The sequence below is a fragment of the Mus pahari genome, chromosome 14 (assembly GCF_900095145.1).
Source record: "Mus pahari chromosome 14, PAHARI_EIJ_v1.1, whole genome shotgun sequence".
NCBI lineage: Eukaryota > Metazoa > Chordata > Mammalia > Rodentia > Muridae > Mus > Mus pahari.
The window spans coordinates 2,132,207-2,153,852 of NC_034603.1; the positions used below are offsets into that span (position 1 = coordinate 2,132,207).

Genomic DNA, 21,646 nt, shown 5'->3' on the forward strand with positions numbered 1-21,646 from the left:
CAGGATTCCACATATCCATTCACTACATCGTCTCCATCATGTCTCTCCATTCAAGTCGGCTGCAATGAGCATGGATGGGAGTCCCATCACCCTTCACCCATGGGACCAGGAATGGAAGCAGGTCTTTGTGCCTTGGAGCTTAGCTCTCTACTGCTGAGCTAAAGTACTGTCCCCAAGAAGGGCTGTTCTGGATGGTCACAGGGGAGAAGGGGGAAGAGTGTTTTGAGTCTGAGCCTTTGATTATTTATAACTTTCTACCTAGAAGGTTCCAGTTGCTGCTCTTCCCCATCCTCTTTCAGAGAGGTTTCACTGCAGATTCTGGTGGAGGAAGAGGACCCTAGGGGGCAGATCTAGCCCAGAGGTCCTGAGTCATCAAGCTGCCTTCTGTTACAAGGCCCCTTTGAGCCTGGCTCACCAACTCTTAGCTCTCAGGCTTCTGTTACCCTCCACAGTCCCTCAGCACTCTCTGTTGTGTGGCCACAGAGGCTGAGGAGCAGCCATATGTAACAAGGATCTCTCAGTGTGTTCATTACTGGAAAAGCTATTGGTGTTGACATGTAGGAACATCCATTTTAATTATGGCAAAGGGCCTCCTTATTAATTATTTAGATTCAAGAGAAAATAATACATTGAAATCAAGAGAGAAAATTTGGCTCTCTTCTGCCTGAAGAATTCTGACACCAGGCCATCATGATGTGTGCTCACAGATATGCACAGTGCATATACTTGAAATGTACCAACATTGAAGTCCACATGGCCCGTTGACTCTGTTCCTCTAGCATCTAAGAATACTATCATTTAAAGAGGGATGAAGCAGCCGAGATGAAAATGCTGGTTGTGTGTGTCAGAACAAGCTGCAGAAAACCTTGCTGTCAAGCATCTGGAAACACAGTTCAGGTAACCGGTCCCTTTCCTGACCTCTGGCCACTCTGAGACTTAGGCCAGACAAGACGAGGACAGGAAATCCTGCCAATCCATCATTCAGGGCAAAACAAAAAAACACCTTCCAGAAAAGTGACAAAGCACTTCCATGAGCACTCAGCCAGGTGCTTAACTGAGTCTTCCCTAAAGCACTCAGCCAGGTGCTTAACTGAGTCTCCCCTAAAGCACTCAGCCAGGTGCTTAACTGAGTCTTCCCTAGAGCACTCAGCCAGGTGCTTAACTGAGTCTTCCCTAGAGCTTTGCTCCGTGGCACAGCCATACACTCATGAACAGTTCATGAGTCTCTATTTTGTGTTCTGAAAAGTACAAACAAATGTAGTTCATTTAAAAACTCCAGGGGCTGGCCAGGCAGTGGTGGTTCATGAATGGGGCCTTTTATCCCAGCACTTGGGAGGCAGAGGAGGAGGGCCTCTGTGAGTTCGAGGCTAGCCTGGTCTACAGAGTAAGTTGCAGGACAGCCAGGGCTGCACAGAGAAACCCTGTCTCCAAAACCCAAAACACCAAACCAACCAACTAAACAAACGAACAAATACTACAAAACAGACATAGCAGGGCAGTACAGGAAGGCCTGGTTCTGTCTACAACTATTTCTTTTTCCTTTTTAAATTAGTAAAAAAAAAAAAAAAAAAGAAAGAAATAGTGAAACAAAACAAACCAAAAACCAAACAAACAAAAAACAGAAACAAAACAAAACAAAACAAAACACCCCTCCAATCCTTGGTATCCAAAAATGTCCAGCATGGCTAGGGGGTAGCTAGGTAGTGTAGCAGTTGCCTAACACCCACCAAGCCTCAGGTCTTTGTTCATCCCCACACCAAAAGCAGCAATAACAAAACCAGGAATCATACAAAGAAAGCTGCAGCATCCAGTGTGGGGGGGGATCATGGATGGTTTTTTTTTTTTTTTTTTTGTCCTAATTACCTGTTGACGTGTGTGTGTGTGTGTGTGTGTGTGTGTGTGTGTGTGTGTGTGTGTACACTGTAGCTATCTTCAGACTTACCAGAAGAGGGTGTCAGATCTCATTACCCGTGGTTGTGAGCCACCAAGTGGTTGCTGGGATTTGAACTCAGGGCCTTTGGAAGAGTAGTCAGTGCTCTTAAATGCTGAGCCATCTCTCCAGCCCTAACTCATGATTTAATGAGAATATATTCCCATCCAGCTGTAGAAATGGTTAAGAGTCTCTGCTGCCCTTGCAGAGAGGTAGGTCCCAGGTTCGGTTCTCAGCTTCCACATGGAGAGTGACTCACAATCACCTTTCACTTCAGCCCCAGGGGATCTGACACAGAGTACCAGTACTCCTGTTGACATTCCCACACACTGATACAGGCACACATAAAGTATAATAGAAAATAACAGAAAACTACTCTCAAAAAATTTACTCCAGGGCTGGAGAGATGGCTCAGTGGTTAAGAGTACCTACTGCTCTTCCAGAGGTCCTGAGTTCAATTCCCAGCAACCACATGGTGGCTCACAACTGTCTGTAATGGGATCTGGTGTGTCTGAAGACAGCTGCAGTGTACTCAATATACATAAAATAAATAAACAAATCTTTTAAAAAATTTTATGGCAGGGCAGTGGTGGCGCATGCCTTTAATCCCAGCACTTGGGAGGCAGAGGCAGGAGGACCTCTGTGAGTTTGAGGCTAGCCTGGTCTACAGAGTGAGTTCCAGGACAGCCAGGGCTACACAGAGAACCCTATGGATGGACCACAGTTTGGTTTTTCGTTCCTGAAAAGCAGGGTGGTGGAGGGGAACCTCGTAAGCCCTCCTTGGGGTAGCCCTGGTCTTAGACATTGAGTTTGTCTTTCTAGAAGCCACCCAAACTGTTTTGTCACATAGCCTGGAACAGTTCTTTTCAAGAACTTTTGCTGGTCTTGTTTTTTCTTTTTAATCAAGAGTTGGGTAAAAGAGCCATTGGTTCTCAAGTGCCTCACGAGTCTTGAGTTGGGGAGAATTTTAGGAATGTCAGTGACTTGGTCAGTTTTTATTATGTGTGTTAAAAATGAACCAGCTTACTGTACAAAGGATTCTCATTGCTCCTGAGACCTGACCCTCGGGCGCTGGAAACTGGTGACTGTAATAACCTTTTAAACCTCAGCTAGTGGGGTGTGTGCTATGCTGGTCCCAAGTTCCAGCAGCTGCCAGGGTTGGTGGTTTTCCTGTCCACACTGCAATGCTTCACTATTATTTTTTAATTCCCTTTTCCTTTGGTCCCTTAAGGCCTTCTAAAACTGCCTACTATGTACCAGACACTGATCTAATGAGGGCAGGATAGAGTCCTGTACTTCCCAGATCATTCCACACCAAGAAAGGTGTGGACTTGAAGAAACAACACTGCCAATAGGAAGAGCTAACTGCTCGACTCAATGTCCCCATCTGCACCTGCACTTGGCCAAGTGATGAGGAAGGCTTGTAGCAGACAGCCAGGTGGCAGGGTTTACATTTCAGGAGGCTGTCACACACTGGGTTCAAAACCTCTCCACTGCCCTGTTGTACACCCTTAGGGCTGGAGCTGAGCCTTCAGACTTTGTCTCCTGCTGCTAGATGAGGAAACCATGCTCTCCATGCCTTGGGGTGAAAACAGATTTGTGCGTGCGGGTGCGTGCGTGTGTGTGCGTGTGTGTGCGTGTGTCACTAGGCACGTGTGCAGACAACAGGTTGCTCAAGAAGCTTGGCATGGCCTTTGCCTGAGTGTTCAGCTGTCCATGTTTCTGTGGCTTTTGAACTAACAGCAGCCTGGCTTCTTTCTCAAAGTTCTGGTCCTAGTTCAGACCAAAGATCACTGGGTACTCCAGAAAGTGCCAGTGTGGTTCCTCTCCAGCTTTGCAGAGGACCAGCCACCATTGGCACCCCACTTCCAGGCCCTGAGGTCTTTCCCCTGGCTTGTGCTCCCTGCCCAGCACCCTGCTCCCCATCTCTAGTTCATACTCCTGGGAGCCCCTGCAGAGTTGGGGAATCACTCCGACCTCCCATAGAGGGCATGGCCGCTGCAAACCCTCTGAACAAACCCAGCCCGAAGCTGATCAGATCTGTTCTGTTAGAATTTTCTTACAGAGTCATAAATCTTTTATTAACGTTTGGTATTATACTAATTAAAACTGTTCTCTGTATGTATTATTAATTTCCCAAGCACTTCTTGCTGGGGTGACAGTTTTAGCCAGCTAAGCAGAATGCAGCACAGTAAATAAGAAACAACTCGTTTCCAGACAATTAGCCTTGCAGAAAAATAAGTTGGTTAATGGAAGGCATGATGATTACAAATTTCACCTAAATAAACAGGCTATCTTAATGGTGACTCTTCAAGCTAAGTAAACAGACTGGGGTGGTAATGTCCTAAGCAATACTTAAATGTAACTGTTTAATAAATTGGCAAATTACTCATTTCATCTTAGAACAAAATGGTAATACTGTAGTAATAACCTAGTATATATCCCGTAAATATGAGGCGTTATCACTTTAGCTCTGAAGAAATCACCACAGCGATATGTCAGCATTGATCTAAAACTGCAGCATTTTATCTCAAGTTTATTACCCATTTTTGAGAATCGCTGAGATTTTCAGAACATAATAGCAATAAAAGAAGAATTTAAAAAGCGCTTTAATGTGCATAAGTTAATCAGAGGTATCCTCAGGGGGAAAAGGAAATTTGGTAAAACATGAATTATAAGCATCATTTAAACTTACTTTGGACACTAGAGATAATAAATGGCACCATAATTTAGAAATAGCTTTTAACATCAATGACGGTAAGTACCACTTTACTGTTCATAAGAATTGCAGAGCAATAGTGCTGAGGCCAATTTTATTAGCCATTTTTTTCTTTATAAAAGCAATCCAGTCCTTTCCACGACTGAGGAGACAGGAGCAAGAGTTACGTGCTAATATGCAAAACACATTTAAGTTTTTTGAAATAGAGAATAATAAATTGTGCCAAAAGATAGAGTCTGGAGACAAATGAATGATCATTTAAAAAGAATAAGGCGCTCTCAGGGTTTACATATTTGGGGAAACTTGATAAAAAAAAAAGGAGCCAACAAATTGTTCATACATTTTCCCATTTGCTGGAGCATGCGAGTGTGCTTTCAAAGCTGGGAGATGAAGCCATAAATCCCAGCGGTTGGGAGATGCTACAACAGGAATATATTTCTGTAAATTGTCACCACTGACAAATTGCTTTTAAACTACATGCAGTGCAGGTTCAATGTCTTCTCCAGGAAATGCAGGGTCTTCTTGCAGGGTAGCCATAGACCCTGACCTCAGCTAACCAAGTGCAGGCAACCAGCTCAAGGGTTGGAGCTCCCACTCTGGGTGGCATGTCACCCAGAGCCACCCACTCCAAGAGCCAAGACTCCAAGAGCCACGCACTAAGTGCTCACCATTTGGCTGATCATCACAGAGCCTTGGTAATAGGCTGGAACAGTGCACAGCCAGGTTGGCCTCGTGTGTGTGTGTGTGTGTGTGTGTGTGTGTGTGTGTGTGTGTGTAAGAAAGAAATCCAAGATATCAGATAGACCCTGCCCTCCAGGATTTAATAACTCCAGGTTCAAGGCCTTTGGCTTTTCCACCTGATGAATTTGAGGACCCATAAAGCAATCCATCTTACTTGATCTCAAAATTCTCAGATGTATTTGGGTAACATAGATGCCAACTTCCTCAGCTTTGGGCATGACTTGTATAAAAGGCCTGGAGATTTCATCAAAGAAGCCCCTGATGGAGGTGGGTGGGGAAGATTCCAGAAAGTGCAGCGAGGGATGAAAGGAGGAGAGGCAAGAGGGAGGAGAGGAGGGGAGGAAATAAGGAGGAAGAGGAGAGGAAGGAGAGAAGGGAGCAGAGAGAAAGAGTGGAGAAAGGGGAGGGATGTCCAGGGGCGGAGGGGGTGGTGGGAGACCAGCAGAGCCCCAGCTGCGCGGTCTCTCTGCAGCCCCTGCCCTCCCGACTGATTTCTCAGTTCCTTCTCATCTCCAGACACTTCCAGTTCCCTCCCTCAGGCAGAGCCCAGGAGAAGCTCTTAGGGAAGCTGGGCTTTGTCTGGGTAGGACCCACCCCACGCCTGCAGCTGCTCCTGCCCGACTGAGAGCCCCGACTGGATCGAAGACTTCAAAGCTGACTTTAAAAGGGACTGGGGATGTAGATGGAGTAGCGCTGGCTTCAGTTTTCAGACCTTGGGCAAATGAGCAGAAAAGTTGCCTGACCCTTGTTTCCTGGTTTGTAAAGTGGGCTTTAGACCTTTGTAAGATTATTGAAGGGCCGAGTGAGTGTTACCTTAAGCCCAGAACTCAGCACACAGTAAGTGCTTGGCACAAACTAGTTTTCTTCTCTGGAGTCAAAGCTGCCAGATTCCAACCCATGTCCTGTTCTATCAGATATGAGGAGGTGTTTTAATATTCCAAAACCTTATGTTTCTGTTCTCCAAAATGAAATATTAATGTCTGCTGAGCTCCTAGGCTACCTCCAAGGGTAGTGTGTAAGATACTTAGCCTACTGCCTGGCCCACAAAAGGTAATCTGCAAATGCCACTTACTATTAATTATTGCTCACTAAGCATGCACTGAGCACCTACAGTGTGCTAAACTTCAGCAACCCAAAAGAACAAACCACAGGAGGCACCAGGACCAAGCTTCTCTCCCTTAGAATAATCTGGATTTTCAAATGTCAATCAACAGCCGCTCTGGAAGGTCGGCATCTTCCAGGGAGATGCTATGCACAGGAAGCTGAGACAAATGAGGGTGCTAGCCTTGGGCACACAGGCTTGAATTCCTGCAGTCTCCCTCCTGTGGCTGTGAGTCCCTGGCTTTGCTTCCTTTCCTCTGTGAGCACAACATAAGGCCTTTGGTATGAGAAGTCGCCTGCTAGTTAATAATTGTCACAGTAAAGTTGTCCTGACTGCAGACCATGCTCAGAACAAATCCACTTATTCTCTTGAATAGTAAAGCTGACCTTTCAAAACAGGGCCTGTAAAGAGTCCTGTGTGTGTTCCGAGGGTCAGTGCCTGAGCAACAACTCTTCCTTAGACTTGGAAGGGAAGAAAGGTCTGGGCTCCAGGCCCCCACCTGTGGCATCCACACTCACGTCTGCTAGAGCCTGGTTTTAGCTGTGGTAGGAGTGGGTCAGGGAGTAGAGGTCCCTCAGCTCCCTCAAGCAGCACCTCTATCTGCTTTCAAGAGGCTCTAAAGAGAGCAGGTAGCGAGGCCTTAGTGAAGATGGCCCAGGATAATGTTTACAAACAGACCCGCACTTTCTGGTTTATATCCCCGGCTGCTGAAAGATAATGATATTCAAAGCGGCCAGAATTCCCTTTGGCAGGCACACAAAGACTTTGGTTTTAATAACAAGGAGGTCTGAGGCCCCTTAAGCGTAAAGCTGGTGAAATGGTGTTATTTGGCTTCCATTAATGTCCTGGCACCAGCGGGGCTCTGGGATGCTGCGGTGTCCCTCAATTTTCTCATCTGCAAAATGGGGTTATATACAGCAGTACCTACCACTTAGGCTATCTGAGGACTGGTCGGATGGCACAGCCACTCTAAACACAGCTACTGCTGAGCATCCACAGCCCACCTCCCCATCCACCATGCCAGGGTACAGGTGGCTGCAATTCTGAAGGGGCTCTCAGAGCTGAGAACTGGCGTTTTGCCATCCTTGCTTGAAGCCCCTTTACTCCTCCGCCCCAAACTAACTGAAACTGGAGGCGTTAATAAAATCCACCCCTGCCCGGGGGCTCCCAGGTCCTCCTGGGGTTGGGTTTCCTTTTTTGCTTCCCCCACCCCCATCTTCCTTATCTTCACTCGGTCCTAGGAACAAAAGTGCCCCAGCTGTGGCGCCCAAGCAGCAGATGCGAACCCGCGGCTGCTTAGCATATTCACTCAGGCGGGTCTGAAGCCAGCACCACTCTTTCTTGCCCGGGGAACCTAGCCCGTAGGGAGCTACCAGGCCGCCTTCTTAAAGTTTTCCTAGGACTCCGTCGTTCTTATTTGCAGTGGCCTTGTTGTCAAACGCAAGGAGGGGATTTTTCTTGAATCAGGGTGGGGTGGGGCTGGGGGACGAAGGTGGCAAAGAGTGCACCCCGGTTCACCCAGGTCCCAGGTCTACAAGAGTTTCAGAGCCTCCAAAGGAGTCCAACCCATCAACAGGGCTTGGGAGCGGCCAGGCGCATCCGGGGCTGAGCCTGGCTTCTCTGCAAGCTTTTAAAGCTACCCTGGGACCTTTACTCCACGTGAAGATTTGGCTTCTCAAAATCAGGGGAGCCTGGATCAGCACAAACGTGTCTAGTGAGGAGCTTTCCCAGCTACGATTTCAGCTTGGTTCAGACATCTCATAGGCAGCACCGCGAGGTGGTAGGGCAGAGAGTCGCAAAGAGACCAGACAGTTAAGGGGACAGAGTGAGGTTCTCCCATCCGGTTCCTTGCCTTCTCTGCCTGTCAGCTCCCCACTGGCAGAACTGGAATGCAAGACTGTTTACAGATGTAGGGTGGAAGATGGGAAGGGGAAAGTGTTCAAATATTCTGTTTAGCTTTTCCCTTTCTGCTTCCTCTCCGCATCAACGGGTAGCGCACCGAAGGGGTTGGTTTAATAGCGCTCTCATTACCCTGCGGCCTGTCTGACGGCACAACACCCGTTTCTTCTGAAGAAGAAAGACTGGTCAGGTCCAGTCACTGAGGGCGCCGTAAGGGCAATACCAGGATACTAGCAAGCCTGTCCCTGCCCAGGTCTGAGGTGCCCACCTCGGCAGTGCGGTCAGTGTTGGAGGGTGCTGCTCCGTTTTCCTTACAAGCAACTCTGGGGTTCAGTTAGATTTTTGTACGAAAAGTATTTTCAAATGCCTTTATTCTTGTGACAAATTTATAAACGGCTGTACCGTACACCACGGTTGCTCTTATTTTTCTCGAAAAGTCTTCGCAGACTATCTTTTAACGGAGTCAGAAAACAAGGCTCAAAGTGTAGAAGTCACTCACACAGGACCACCTACAACGAACGGGACAGCAGAACCTCGCCACCCTTGCCAGGGTGATTCTCAAGGAAAGGGAGTGATTCCCCCAGGAGTCTGTCAGACTGAGCTCAAACGGACCCGGCTGAGACCTTGGTTGGAAAAGTGGGGGCTCGCGAATTTGGCACCAGGCCTTTAGAAACCCCCACTATTGCATATTGTGAGAGCATACACCAAACCCTCCTCCCGGCCTCGGTTTTAGTTGACTTCAGACAGAGGTCAGGATTTGAGGGTACATTCCCAGGAACCTTCTGAATGACGGTGCTGCAAAATTTAGGCCCCGCTCTGCCTGCAGGTCTCTGCGGTGGGGTGGGGAGGTTGGAGTCACACTTTATGGCTTGTAAACTGGAGCTCCAATCCGAGGGTTCCTGAGCCGGGTGCGGTAGCCATTTGGAGCCATTTGCGCTTGGCCCACCTCCCACAGAGGCTGCCCAGCTTGGGTTGGATCTATCACAAGGTGGCTTCCTAGCTTGCTCATGCATAGCGACAATGGCCCGGGAAGCACGGCTGGGGGGCCAAGACACTGGATGTCTTTTCAACTCCGAGACCCTGTCCTTCGCTCAAACGTGAGTGGGAAGGCACTTCAGCCGCACCGAGACCTGGGGATTTCGCGTTAGGGCGGTTGCACTAGGTGTCAGGCGGCCTTCCTTCCCTTCAGATCATTAAACTCCGTGCCCTTCCCAGCCTCCATGCCAAGCCCTGAGCAGAGTTGTTGCTGCTGGGCAAAAGTGCCCAGGTATCTCGACTACAGTAGCCAGAGCTAACCTCGGAACTTCTCTGGGCCTCTGTGTTTCCATGGGTAAAATGGGGAGGACACTCACACCTCAGCGTGAACGTGCTGGTAAAGCCTACCCTGACCAAACTCAGCTGCCTTCTCTCTTGGAGCCGTGGCTGGCTGACCATGAGTTTTCTTTGCTCCCTCCGTAGGGATCTGGTGTGCCTTGCGTCCCTCAGTCCCATACCTAACTCTTGACTGTGTCCTTGAAGGTTTTGTCCTTGTCCCTGGATGTCTTGGTTATGGCTTTTCTCAGGTGGGCACTAGGTACCCTTTCGAAACCTTGCACTACTCAGCGGTTCGGCCAGTGAGGCAGCCTCAGATCTGTAAAATGGGTGCAATGCGGAAGGCCATTGACAGGGTTTAAGAGGCCTTGTTTCTTCATCTCAGCTTGCCTAACCCTGGTTGTATCCCAGACCCTAATCCAAGGCTCTTCCAGTGGGAAGACCGCAAGTAGTGTCCTTTAGTGATGCCCTCACTTCTAATTCCGACTCTCACTTTGCCCAATGATAGCAGAAACGAAGGTTTTGAGAGACTTGGCCCGCGGTGAGTGGAAGATGCAACCTACTCTAGCGGCTCAACAATCTCTCCCACCCGATGGGGGCGTCCACCCTGTTCTGGGTGAGCTGGTCGCCTCGGCCTACACTCATGGGTTCCTGCTTAGTCTTCTGATTCAATCAGACAGGTAGCCAGCATCCAGTTCAGCAATGTTTGGTTCAGGCAAATGGCTCAGAGGCCAGGAGCTGGCTAAGGCACTGGACTGAAGTCCCCCAACCTAACACCGGCTGGTCAACTACCAACCACGGGCTTCTTAACCAGACCCCCTTTGTGCAATAGGAAGAGCCTGCGAGGGAGAAAAAGACAACGTGTTTGTGTGCCCCCAGAGATCAAGAATCGAGGTCGACCCTGTCAAAGCAATACAAATAATTTAGAAAAACAAAAATGGTAGATCTTATTACGGTGCAATAGAGGAAATCTTGGAGGAACCAGAAAGCGACGCCAGCCCGGAGGGACGAGCTGCTTCCTCGGGCAAAGACTCTTCCTGCCTAAGGGCCAACCTTTCCCAGCGCCTGACCAGCTCTCTGGGCTTCTTAGCATAGTGAATAAAAGCCTCTCAAGAAAATGTCCTGGGAAGAGACGGGAAGACTGAGTCACCCTAGTTTCTACCACGCTGTCTGTTAAATTCCCAGAGGCGCAGATTTCGGGGTTAGAAGGGCTTGAAAGTACAAGCAAGGGCGGGAGTGGGGAATAGGGAGTTTCTTAGACAAGCCCTGTCACCTCCAGCCACGCAAGGGCTGCCGGCTTCACAGCCCGCTTATAACGAAGACTCCCAAGTGCCACAGCCCGCAGGGTGGCGCTTGGTTCGGAGAGAGACATTGGGACAGGTGGGGCTGCTGAGGTGGGGTTAGAACACTGCCTCCCAAATGTTTAGCTTCTGAGATCTATCGGGGAGCAGAGTCTGGAGGAGAAAGGAAGGGAAGAATAAAGAACAGGAAAGAGAGAGAGAGAGAGAGAGAGAGAGAGAGAGAGAGAGAGAGAGAGAGAGATATGCAATTTGGGAGGGATGGGGAGTATACCTTCTGGCTTTCACATACTTGAATCTATGTGTACACACAGAGGAACAGGTACACGCATATGCACATACAAAGCAGAAAAAAAAACAACAACTAAANAGAGAGAGAGAGAGAGAGAGAGAGAGAGAGAGAGAGAGAGAGAGAGAGAGAAAGACTGAATGGAGGCAAAGAGATTCTGAGAAGGGAGGAGAGGAACAAATAAACAAGCGAACAAAATCCAACACCACCAACAAAACCCGAATGAAAAGGGAACAAAGTAGAATCGGGAGGAAGAGTGGCCACGAAAAATAAACAAGCTCGGAGAAATGAAAGGCAACAGAGAACAAATTGTAAAGAGAAAGCACGAAGCCGGAAAGGAAAGAAACCTCAATGGCACACACGAAATAGCACACACCAAACAGCACACACCAAACAAACAGCACACACCAAACAGCACACACCAAACAAACAGCACACACCAAACAAACAGCTCACACCAAACAGCACACACCAAACAAACAGCATCCGCGGAGCACGGGAACGAACGGAGCGAACAGACGGTACGGTAGAGACAAAATAGAGAGGCCAGAAGATAGAAAAAAAATGTTTTTAAAAGATCACAAGAATGATAAAGGGGATGGGAAACAAGGGACAGGGAAGGGTGCATGTTTGTTGGGTTGGAAGGGGCCCTTTGCTTTCCTCTCGCAATCTAAAAACTTCCAAAGTTCAGCAAATCCGAGAGGACAACGCTACTGACTGCCACTCAGACTTAGGATTCTGGAGTTGGATACTCTCTGCCCCTCTGTGAAGTGATGCAGAGAAGATCGCTGTGACGTTGTATAACGTCATGCTCAACCTTGGGGCTTGTGTAAACCCCAGGCGTTTGAATGTCCGGACTGGGTCCCGGCCCTGTGCTCGCAGGGAGCCCAGATCCCTCAGAGCTGGGCCCCTGAGTGGCAGGGGGCCTCTGGAAAGAGTCAAAATCTGGTTGTGAGAAGGTCCAGCATTTCCTCTCCTGCAGCAAAACGGTCCCCTCTACTCGGTCACCCACCTACTGGATGAATTTCATCTGGGACGGACTCAGAACCGGCTCAGATCAGAACAGTCCTTTCCCAGCAGCGCGCGGCTGGGTCCCAGGTCTACTCCCTATCCCACCGGCAACCGGTTTCGGTCGACCGGCTGGAACTGACCTGCACCGCACATCCTCCGCGGGGCCCCGGGCCGGGGTTCGGGCTGGAGCGAAACCAGCAGCTCGCAGACCTGGACGCGCCCGCGCACACCGCCGCTCCGTAGCGATAGCCAAAGGGGTGGGGCGCAAGGGCCGGGGTCGCCGAGCGTTCGAGGAAAGAAAACGAAATAAAAGCGGCATTAAGTGAAATAGCTAACTTTTTATTAAATAAAACGACTTAAATAAAAGGAACGGAAAAGGAGAGGCGTGCACCCAGCCTAAACGCTGGGTGCCCCCGGCCCCGCACGCTTCCCCCAGTCGCCGGGTCGGCTGCCCCTCCTCCAGCGGCCCCGCAGGGGAAGCAGGTGGCCGGTTTCTAAAGAAAAAAGCCAAAACTTTTATTATTTACACGTTTGGGCAAAAGTACAAAGTATAATACAGGCGCCCAGCCCGGGGGTGCGGGTGCGGGGCGGAGTAACGTAAGGCGCTTCTTTGTCAGGCCCGGACCTGGGGCGGGACGGGGCGCGGGGCGGGGGGCTCGGATTGTGCAGCCGCGAGGACCTGGGTCCAGCCCCTCTCCGCGGCCGGCGCTGTGCGGCGCGCCCCAAGACCCACGCGAGTCGGGCCGCCCTACCCCTCTCGGCCCAGCTTCCCTCCCCAGCCCGGCTGGGGGACCCGGGCGCCCCGCCTGGTGGGGGCAGCGATCCGTAGCTACGGTGCACGCCGATGGCTCACACCAGAGAGGTGACAGCGGGGACCTTGGAACTGTCCTCCTCCCAGGGCTGCAGATTCTGCAGAGCAAAGAGCGACGAGTTGTGCAGACAGAGCGGGTCGGGCTGGATGGAATCGTTGAGGCTCTTCTGGAAGGCGTCGTGTTGCAGCTGCAGCATGAGCCGGCTCGCCTGCTGCCGCTCCGCCTCCCGCTCCTCCGCCGTCTGCCGCCTGCACCCGGGGAGGGAGAGGGACAGCACCGTCACGCACTGGGCTTTGCTAGGCCCCCAGCGGGCCCCAGCCCTCCCGGGAACAGAGCCTCCCGGCCCCTCGAGGCGCGAAACCGCCTGCCGCCCGCACACAGTTGCCCCGAGGTCCGCGGGGCAGGAGGACGGGTGGGAGCGCTGGGTTTTGTTTGTGCACCCCGGGGGCGCTGGGAAGGCACTCTGCCCACCCGTCCACCTGCACACCCGGATTTTGTGGCCTCGTCAACAATAAATCTTTTGTGTGTGTGTGTGTGTGTGTGTGTGTGTGTGTTTTGTTACCCCCTGCGGGATAAAAGCGGCAGGGCAGTGTATCGCTGACTTGGCCCTGCGGCCAATGGGGTCACTTGGGCCCACGGGTGGACTGGCGGGTTGTGCACCACCAGCTGCACGACACCTGAAGGGGTGTCTTGAAGCCCTCTCTAAAACATAGAGCTTCTTCGTCGTTTACGGGTTGGATGGAAGCAAAGATAATATTAAAAAGAAAAAAAGGAAAAGAAAAAAGCAGAGTTGGAGAGAGGACCCTAAAACAGCCCTGGCCATCAATCCGAAACCTGAGTGGGTGGGCTAGAATGGGAGAGGGAGGAGAGTGTGGGAGGCCCGGGGTGTGTGTGGTGGGGGTAGGTGGGAGGAACCCAAACGAGCAAAGGAGGCGAAACAAAACACTGGCGAGATGGGCCTGAAAATGGAGTCGCCGAGGCGTGGGAGAGATGGCGAGAGGGATACAGGTCGGTGGGAAGGAAGGACAACAAATCTGGAAAAGAAGGGCGATGCATGGTCCAGGGGACGCGGGTAGGAGCTATAGCACAGGAGAGGGCGTGATGCTGGACTGCCGCGCAGGGCGGGGCAGGTGCAGGGCAGGTGCGTGGTGGGCCGGGCCGGGCCTCTCTCACCGCCACTTGGTCCTCCGATTTTGGAACCAGGTCTTGACCTGCGCGTCCGTCATTTTGAGGGACTTTGCGAGCGCCGCCCTCTCGGCCGAGGCCAGGTACTTTTGGCGATGGAAGCGCTTTTCCAGCTCACAGATCTGCACTCGGGAAAAGGACGTGCGCGGCTTCTTACGCTTGGGCGGCGTCCGGTTCTGGTAGGGGTGGCCAATGCGCCGGGTCACGGTGAAGGGCGTGAGCGCGGCCGCCGCTGCAGAGACACATGAGGCCCCTTGAAGCCCAGCCCTACCACCTTTCGGGCCGCACGTGGAGCCCCGTGGGACACAGTGCTCCGCTATTTCGCGAGTCCCGCGAGTCCCCTCCGCAGCGTCTCAAGCCAGGCAGGGACGCCCCCCCTTCTCCGGGACGGTGGTTTCTTTCCCCCCTCCCCGGACCCGTAACTCTCCGATTTACCTTCACCCCCCACCCCCCCATAGCCGCCCCAAACCCTGGGTGCCCAGGCCTCCGCCATGCCTGGGCCTCTGGAATCGATCCTGGGAGTGGGGTGCACAGGGCGCGGCGCCCCTGGCCCCGGGAGAGCCGAGGCCTGGCTCCTGGTGGCTCGCTCTGCTCACCTGTGAAGCGGTCCTTTACAAAGCGGCGACTGCTTTCCATCCAGGGGAAATTGAGGCCGCCCAGGCTGGAGACCGTGGGCACGGAGGGCATGGCGGGCAGCGCGCTAGGCAGAGGCGGCGGCACGGCCCCAGGGAGCGGCCTGTGCGCTGGCACCCGGATCACGCCGGCGGGGGCCAGGCTTAGGTTGACACTGTAAGATCCCGCGTCCTCGAAGGGCGCGCCGAGGCCCGCAAAGGAGGCGGGCAGAGACGGGTACGCGGCGCCCGGACGGCCCCCGGGGGGCCCTCCTAGGTAGCTGGCGCCGTCGGGGCCCCGCGGGGCAGGCGCGCTGTCCTGGTCCGGGCTGTTGAGGATTTGGTCGATGCCGAAGCTGATGGGCTCGTGCGGGTGTGGGGTCTGCGCGCTGGCGGGCGCCTCCATCCTGGGCGGGCGGAAGGGCTGGGCTGGGCTGGGCGGGGAGGCTGCTGGGTCCCCGTTACGGCGCGGCCATGGAGCGCCCGGCGCCTCCAGTCGCACTGAAACTTTGCCAAGAGTGCGCGGGCCCGACAGGCTCTGTGTCATCTTTCTTGAACCGAACCTGGAGTTTCCGCTGCTAATTCCTCTCCCGCCGCAGCCATTGGCTGCGATCAACAAGCCTCTCTTCTCTCATTGGCTCCCGGCTTTCAATAAAGGCCTAATTCATGGAAATAGGAGCTTAGGGACTGTTCCAAGGTGACATCATTTTAACAAACGAACAATAGGTCAAATTTATTAGCCGGGATAATGGGCGGCGGATATTAGCGCCCGAACCGCAGCTTCTCAAACCCGAAATCTAACGAAGCTGCAATTAGCAGACGCTCCCCGCTCTGGGCTCGGCTGTTTCCCGCCGCCGCACCCGCCGGTAGGCGCTGCTGGGGAAATGGCCTTTTGCCGCGAGGGTTTTCGTTGTCTTCTAAATATTTTCATCTGAGTAAACCCCAAACAAAATGAATCTTCAGCCACAGCAGAGATGCAACCCAAGAACGGTCCTACGAAATCTGCGGAAGCCTATCGGCCGCTCGCCCTCCTTAGGAGCAACGAATTGTGGGGTGCAAGCTCGGCGCTGTCCACCCGTGGAGCAAGGGGAGCACCGGAGCGTTCTCCACGCCACCTAGGACACCGACCCGCGTGGGGAGAATTTGCCCTCGCCCGGGCTTCCAACGAGGCGTCGCGGACACTTTGGAGATGCTCCCTGGCCCCAGCCAGGAGGACTGAGCGGTGACTTGCAGGTGCCCACGCGTACGGGCCCGGTTGGACTAGGGACCCGAGGTCAACTGGTGGGGAGCTGGGATACAGCCCCTTGAAATTCGTTGCGGGATAGATGGGGCCATGGTCGCTGGTTTGGGACCCCTCCGAGGTTCAGCAGGTTTGGGGAGCTCAGTCATTAGTGGCACAGGAGGGTGCGGTTCCCATCTAGAGCAGATGGAGAAATTTCCTACCGGCTGCAGTTCAGTCCAGACGCTGATCACCCTAGGATCTGCTGTCGCCTTCGGGACTGACCACACTAGCCCGGTAACACCGTGGCCAGCACCACATGGGGAGTGGTCACCTTTCTCTCGGTCTGAGTGAGACCCAGAGTCATTTCCTAGCGGCCGATTGTAAAGTCGTTGGCTGTAAACTCAAAGCTACACTAGCGGCAAGGCCTCTTCCTCTGGTACCCTGACTATGGAAGAAGCCCCAAGCCATGTCTGATCTTGGTCAGAAGTTGTGTGTAAATTTGGGCGGGCCACTTTATAGCTCAGTAAGTTTGAGCTAGAGATTCATTTTAGATTTTAGGTTTTCATTTGTAAAATGGGGCAAAGCGTGCACTGTGTATTCGTGCACTGTGAGAGAGATATTGAGAGTGCTAAGAGCATAGAGCCCTACACTTAGTAGGTACAGCAGCACATCGCTCGGCTCCCTTCCCACCTCCACGCCCAGTATATGTTTACGGTAGGTGGTAGGTGGTCATTTTGTTGGTAGTTTTTAATTTGCAGAGGTATCCTGGACAGGTGGATTTCTTCCCCAGTGGGGTCAGAGCACAGGCAGGAGGTAGCAGCAGGGTTTGCTTCCCTAGTCAGTCTCCTTGCTCTCAACAATCCGGATGACTCAGGCTCTAGTGGGTAGTTAGGCCACCTGCCAGTTGTGTGACATTGGGCAGCTTGCTGGCTCTGGCAGAACCACCGTGTTCCGTTGGGACAGGGAGGCCTGGAAATGTTGAGGTTGACAAGTGCAGGATGCCCTGGCCCTGGCCAAGGACCCTTAGATAGGAGAAATACCATTGTGCTGTCTCTGGGGGTGGGGGTCGGGGAGACTCTCTCTTCCAAGGCAGGCTGCTAGAGCTCTGTTTTTGGCTCCCACTGCCCCCCTCTAGTTTCCTTTGCTTTGTTTGTAAAACAGAGAGGGTTCTAACCACCCACAGGGCGGCCATGGGAGCCGGTCCACACTCTGGATTATATAATAGCACCTTTAAGGACAGAGGTGACTGTCTTGTCCTTGAGAACTCTGTGTGGCAGGGGTGGGCACTAAATACTCACTCACCCAGTGAGGACAGGGTTTTCAGTGAGGGAAGTGATGGTCAGACTTGAGGGTGCTTTCCTGCCTGCCCAGAGCCTTGGGTTCCAGGCCTGGACACTTCCGGGAGCTGGAAAAATGCCCAACAGGCTGCAGCACAAGGGTCCCATGGTACGAGATGACCAGGACATGGGGGGGGCATGGCCAGTAGTGCCTCCGGGGTATGTGTAGAAACATCTCATTTTACTGAGACTCAGAAGTGTTGAGCATCCTTGTGCCTCGACTTCTTTGTGTACCAGAGAAACAGTACCAAGCTCGCTGTCTGGAGCAGGCCCAGTGGGAAGTACTAGTCAGGCCCAGCACCGCTGGGGACTTTCTCTGCCTCACCACTCAGGAGCTCCAGGTCCATTCTTTCTTGGACAAAGGAGGGTAGTGGTATATCTTGGACAAAGGGCATCCCCCGGAGGAAGAAGGGAAGTAAGTTGGTAGATGGGGGTGTGGGGAGAGGTCATTGTCTAGGTCAGCGGAGCAGAGGGTCTTTGGATCAGCAAAGTCAGCAGCACTTGGCACTTGTTGTTGTCCTAAAGCCATTTCTTGGCATTCTTGGATCGGAGTGAGGGTGGGGGTGGGGGTGGGTAGTCCCTCTAAGTCGGGAACTCTGGGTGGGGTTGAGCAGCTTGCTAACAAGCCACCTAATGAGTCTGGTGCCTTTCAAGTTTAGAGACCAGTGGCCAGACTCCTGTCTATGTCTTAGCTTTCAGACGTACTAGGAAATAAACACATGTGGATTGGTTGTTGGTGCTGACATCGCTTCTCACCCGTTCTTACACATTTGTGCTTGTAGTAGAAAATGCTTGCCAAAGTCTCTTTTATTGGTCTTGAAAAATGCCCTTGATGGGATCTAGCTCCGTTGTAACAGCCCTTGCCTAGCGTGGGGGAGGCCCTGGGCTCAATCTCTAGAACTGGGGAGAGGAGGCTTCATTTTATTATCCTCTTTTATTGTAAGCCCAGGCTGGCCCTCCCATGCTCATGTATCCCCAGGTTAGGATTACAGGAATGTGCCACCATGGCAGGCTCACTATCCTATTTTTGGTTTTGTTTTATTTTTGAGACAGGGTCTCATGTTGCTGGCCTCAAATTGGCAAGGTGGCTGAGAAAGACCTTGAACTTCTTATCTCCCATCTCTGCCTCTTGAACACTGAGGTTACAGGCATGTACTCAGGGAAGCCCTCAATCAGCTTGGCGAGCTGCCCCCTGCCCACCCCTTGTCAGTTCTGTTGCTGTTGCCTCAGTCATCTTTTCCATTTGTTTCTTTTTTGTTATGGTTAAAGTTTTGTTATGTTTTTTTTTCTCAAAATTCCTTTTTCCCCCTTCTTTACATAATTGTACTCAAGGCAACAATGTCTCCTTCAAGCCTGATTTGGCTGAGTTTTGATATGTATCTGGTGTTCCTCAAACTGTAAAGCGGCTGCTATTAATTCAACATCAAGGTGGGAGAGAGGCCACAGACACGGAAGGTAACTGTTAGGAGAACGCAGATTCTAAGAGCTAGGAAGCTGGGGCCAGGGCTCTTGGGGATCTAGAGACTTCCAGCCTGCAGGAATCTTTCCTGATCCCCCGGAAGTGAAGTTGGGAGAAAGGGTGGTCTTGCTGGGAGTCCAATAGGAGAGGTGGGGCTTCTGGGATGAGTGGCAGGTTGCTGGAATCTCCAAGTGGTCCATGAGTCTGGATGCAGGCAGCTTAGATTGTCGACCATTGACTTCCTATGTGATCTGGGATTCAATATTCCTATGTTTAAAACGGTGTAGGGACTGAATCAGGCTCCTAAATGTATTTGGGCCAGTTATCCTATTTGAAAGAGTAAGGGAAATACCCTGGTCTACTTCCACAAAAAGGCATCAGCACTCGCTTTGGCACATATCCCATGTTACAGGCTGCTGACCTGCCTACTATACATCCTACAGAGGATGCAGGAGGCCTAAGGTCCTTCTGGCTTTCAGGATGGAAAAATACACCTACTCCATTTTATTTAAAAAATATTTACTATGCTCATATTCAGATTTCCTAGATATCCAGACTTTATCTACTTATTCTGTCTCATAGGACAAAGGAGTTTATCTGAGAGCAAGCACAATGAAATTTGAGTCCTTATTACAGCTTCCCAAAGTGGGAAGGGCTTTGGGAAGAAAGTTCCTGGGGGGGCACCTAAAAAGGTTTAAGGCTGCCAGCTGGAAGGAGCAGAAGGCCCTAGGTGACCCGGGATAGAAGCTTCAAGGACTATCGGCTTTGGGAAGTGAGGTGCTCATTCAACTCATACTGCTACTGCATTGAAATGTCTAGGACTGGGCTGTCTCCTGTGTGGACTGCGAGGCCCACTATTCCTGTACCTCACCCAAGAGGTGAGGGCTCCTGGGGTGGGCTGCAACCTGCTTCTCCTTTTGGCCTGGGAACTCCTTTAGGATGCCTGAGTCTGTGCCTGGGATCAGTGCATTAGTTTTGTGGTATGAGACCATGGCACCTACTCAGGGCAGAAGAGGGGAAAAAGGAAAAATATGAGTTTGGGTTCAGAAGCTTGTGGACCCTGCTCAAGCTTTTTTTTCTGCTCACCCCATGGCTTTGCATCCTTTAAGATTCAGAGCCAGCTCTCACCTCTTTTCCCATCCTCCAAAGCATGTCTGGTCCTGGGCCTTCCCTATTCCTGTTTCTTCTGGTCCTTGCTGGACTGCGCTGGACTGGACTTGATGACACAGCCCACCAGCTCTATAAGGGCAGACTTGGTTTCATTCATTGGCTCACTGGTGGGTAAACAAGGAAGTAGGCCATTGGCTCTCACCCTTCCTGACACTGCGACTAATACACTAATACAATCCTTCATGGTGTGCTGATCTCCAACCACAAAACTATCTTCCCTGCTACTTCATAACTGTAACGTTGCTACTGCTATGAATTGTAATGTAAATATTTCTGGAGATAAAGGTTTGCCAAAGGGGTCATGGGCCACAGATTGAGAGTCACTGGAATAGATGTAGGCTCCTAGGGCCCTTGGGCTTGGTCACTTTCAGACCACAGCCTATTCTGGGAGCTGGCAGTAACAAGAGGCCATGGGTCTAGGCTATTCCTTGCCCTGGGCATGGGGTTGGCTGGTAGCTGCTCAGGGGTGTTGGAGATGGGGCTAAGTGCAGATGGCAGGCACATGCTTTGGACTTGTTAGAGACCCAAAGCTGCACCTCACCTGTCTGTCCCTCATCCATCGGCCATTTCCCCATCTTGAGTTGTACAGCTTTCCTCCCTCTTCCTGATAAATTTTCTCTGCTGAATTTGACTTCGTTTCAACCCTTTTGTTGGGCAAATTACATTAAGATGGATGTTGCAGGCACCCTTTATGGCTTATTTATCATGATACTGTTTCTATCTCACGCTTATAAATAACTTATGTTATAGCTTTTGTTTGTGGAGATGTAACTTACATATTTTATTACGCTTTCTGTAAACCTCAAAAAGAATCTTGTCAAGGGAAGCGCTCTTATCAGCAATCCAAACTGTGGGACGTAAAACCCAACACTAACATTATTTTTTAATATGCCAAGGAGGTAGGTTACTCTTGCTGTAGTTGGAAAGGCTCGCTTCCTCATAAACTTGTACCTCAATAAAACATTAAAAAGTCTCAAGAACGATTTTATGAAGTACAGCAGGAGGATGAATCATGGCAGAGCTCACAGACTCAGCTTGAAGTGTCTGGGTAGACTGGCTTTTCTGCCCAAGTATTTAGTCCTATCGGTTGAGGAGCCTGAAGGGGCCCCTGTCTACCTCATCAGTGACAGCTACAGAGGACCCAGTTTGGGATTAAACAGAAAAACAAAGTAGGTGTGTAGTTAGGAAACTCTTGACTCCTGGCACAGAGGAGAAAATGGCTCTAGGCTCTGTCTAAAGGCCTGCGGCTTCAAGGGTTATTGCCTTAGGGAAGGGAGGTCCTTGACCCACAGCATGCTGCTGAGGAGGGCTAGAACTAGGATGTACCTAGACCGTGTGGACCACAAACGCCACTCCCCATCACCTCTTATTTCTACTCTTGAACTAAGTGTGGGAGGATCTTGCTATGCAGCCTTTTCTCAGTCTACTAGTCTGTTTTTTCATCTCTAAAACAAGGAAAACAATACTTGTCAAGCAAGGCCTAGCAGGTGAATTCAGTGTATTGTAGTGGATCCAGTTCTCTTGCAATGGTTTCCGACGCACTGTTCCTG

At 51.4% G+C, this 21,646-nt stretch overlaps 1 protein-coding gene across 1 annotated transcript; it reads right to left on the reverse strand.

Moving 5' to 3' along the window:
• Positions 1 to 12,623: 12,623 nt before the first annotated feature.
• On the reverse strand, positions 12,624 to 15,437 carry Tlx3 (T cell leukemia homeobox 3). The gene is made up of 3 exons (XM_021212992.1): positions 14,894 to 15,437; positions 14,286 to 14,529; positions 12,624 to 13,360 (listed from the first exon to the last, which is right to left on the reverse strand). Exons 1-3 carry the CDS (start codon positions 15,312 to 15,314, stop codon positions 13,150 to 13,152), a joined length of 876 nt encoding a protein of 291 aa, XP_021068651.1. The 5' UTR covers positions 15,315 to 15,437; the 3' UTR covers positions 12,624 to 13,149.
• Between the last annotated feature and the right edge of the window lie 6,209 nt (positions 15,438 to 21,646).

Coding starts and splice junctions, on each gene's coding strand:
- Tlx3 (XM_021212992.1), bottom strand. CDS start 15,314: ATGGAGGCGCCCGCCAGCGCGCAGACCCCACACCCGCACGAGCCCATC. Junction 14,530..14,893: donor TGTAAAGGACCGCTTCACAG/GTGAGCAGAGCG, acceptor GTGTCTCTGCAG/CGGCGGCCGCGCTCACGCCC. Junction 13,361..14,285: donor AATCGGAGGACCAAGTGGCG/GTGAGAGAGGCC, acceptor CCCCGGGTGCAG/GCGGCAGACGGCGGAGGAGC.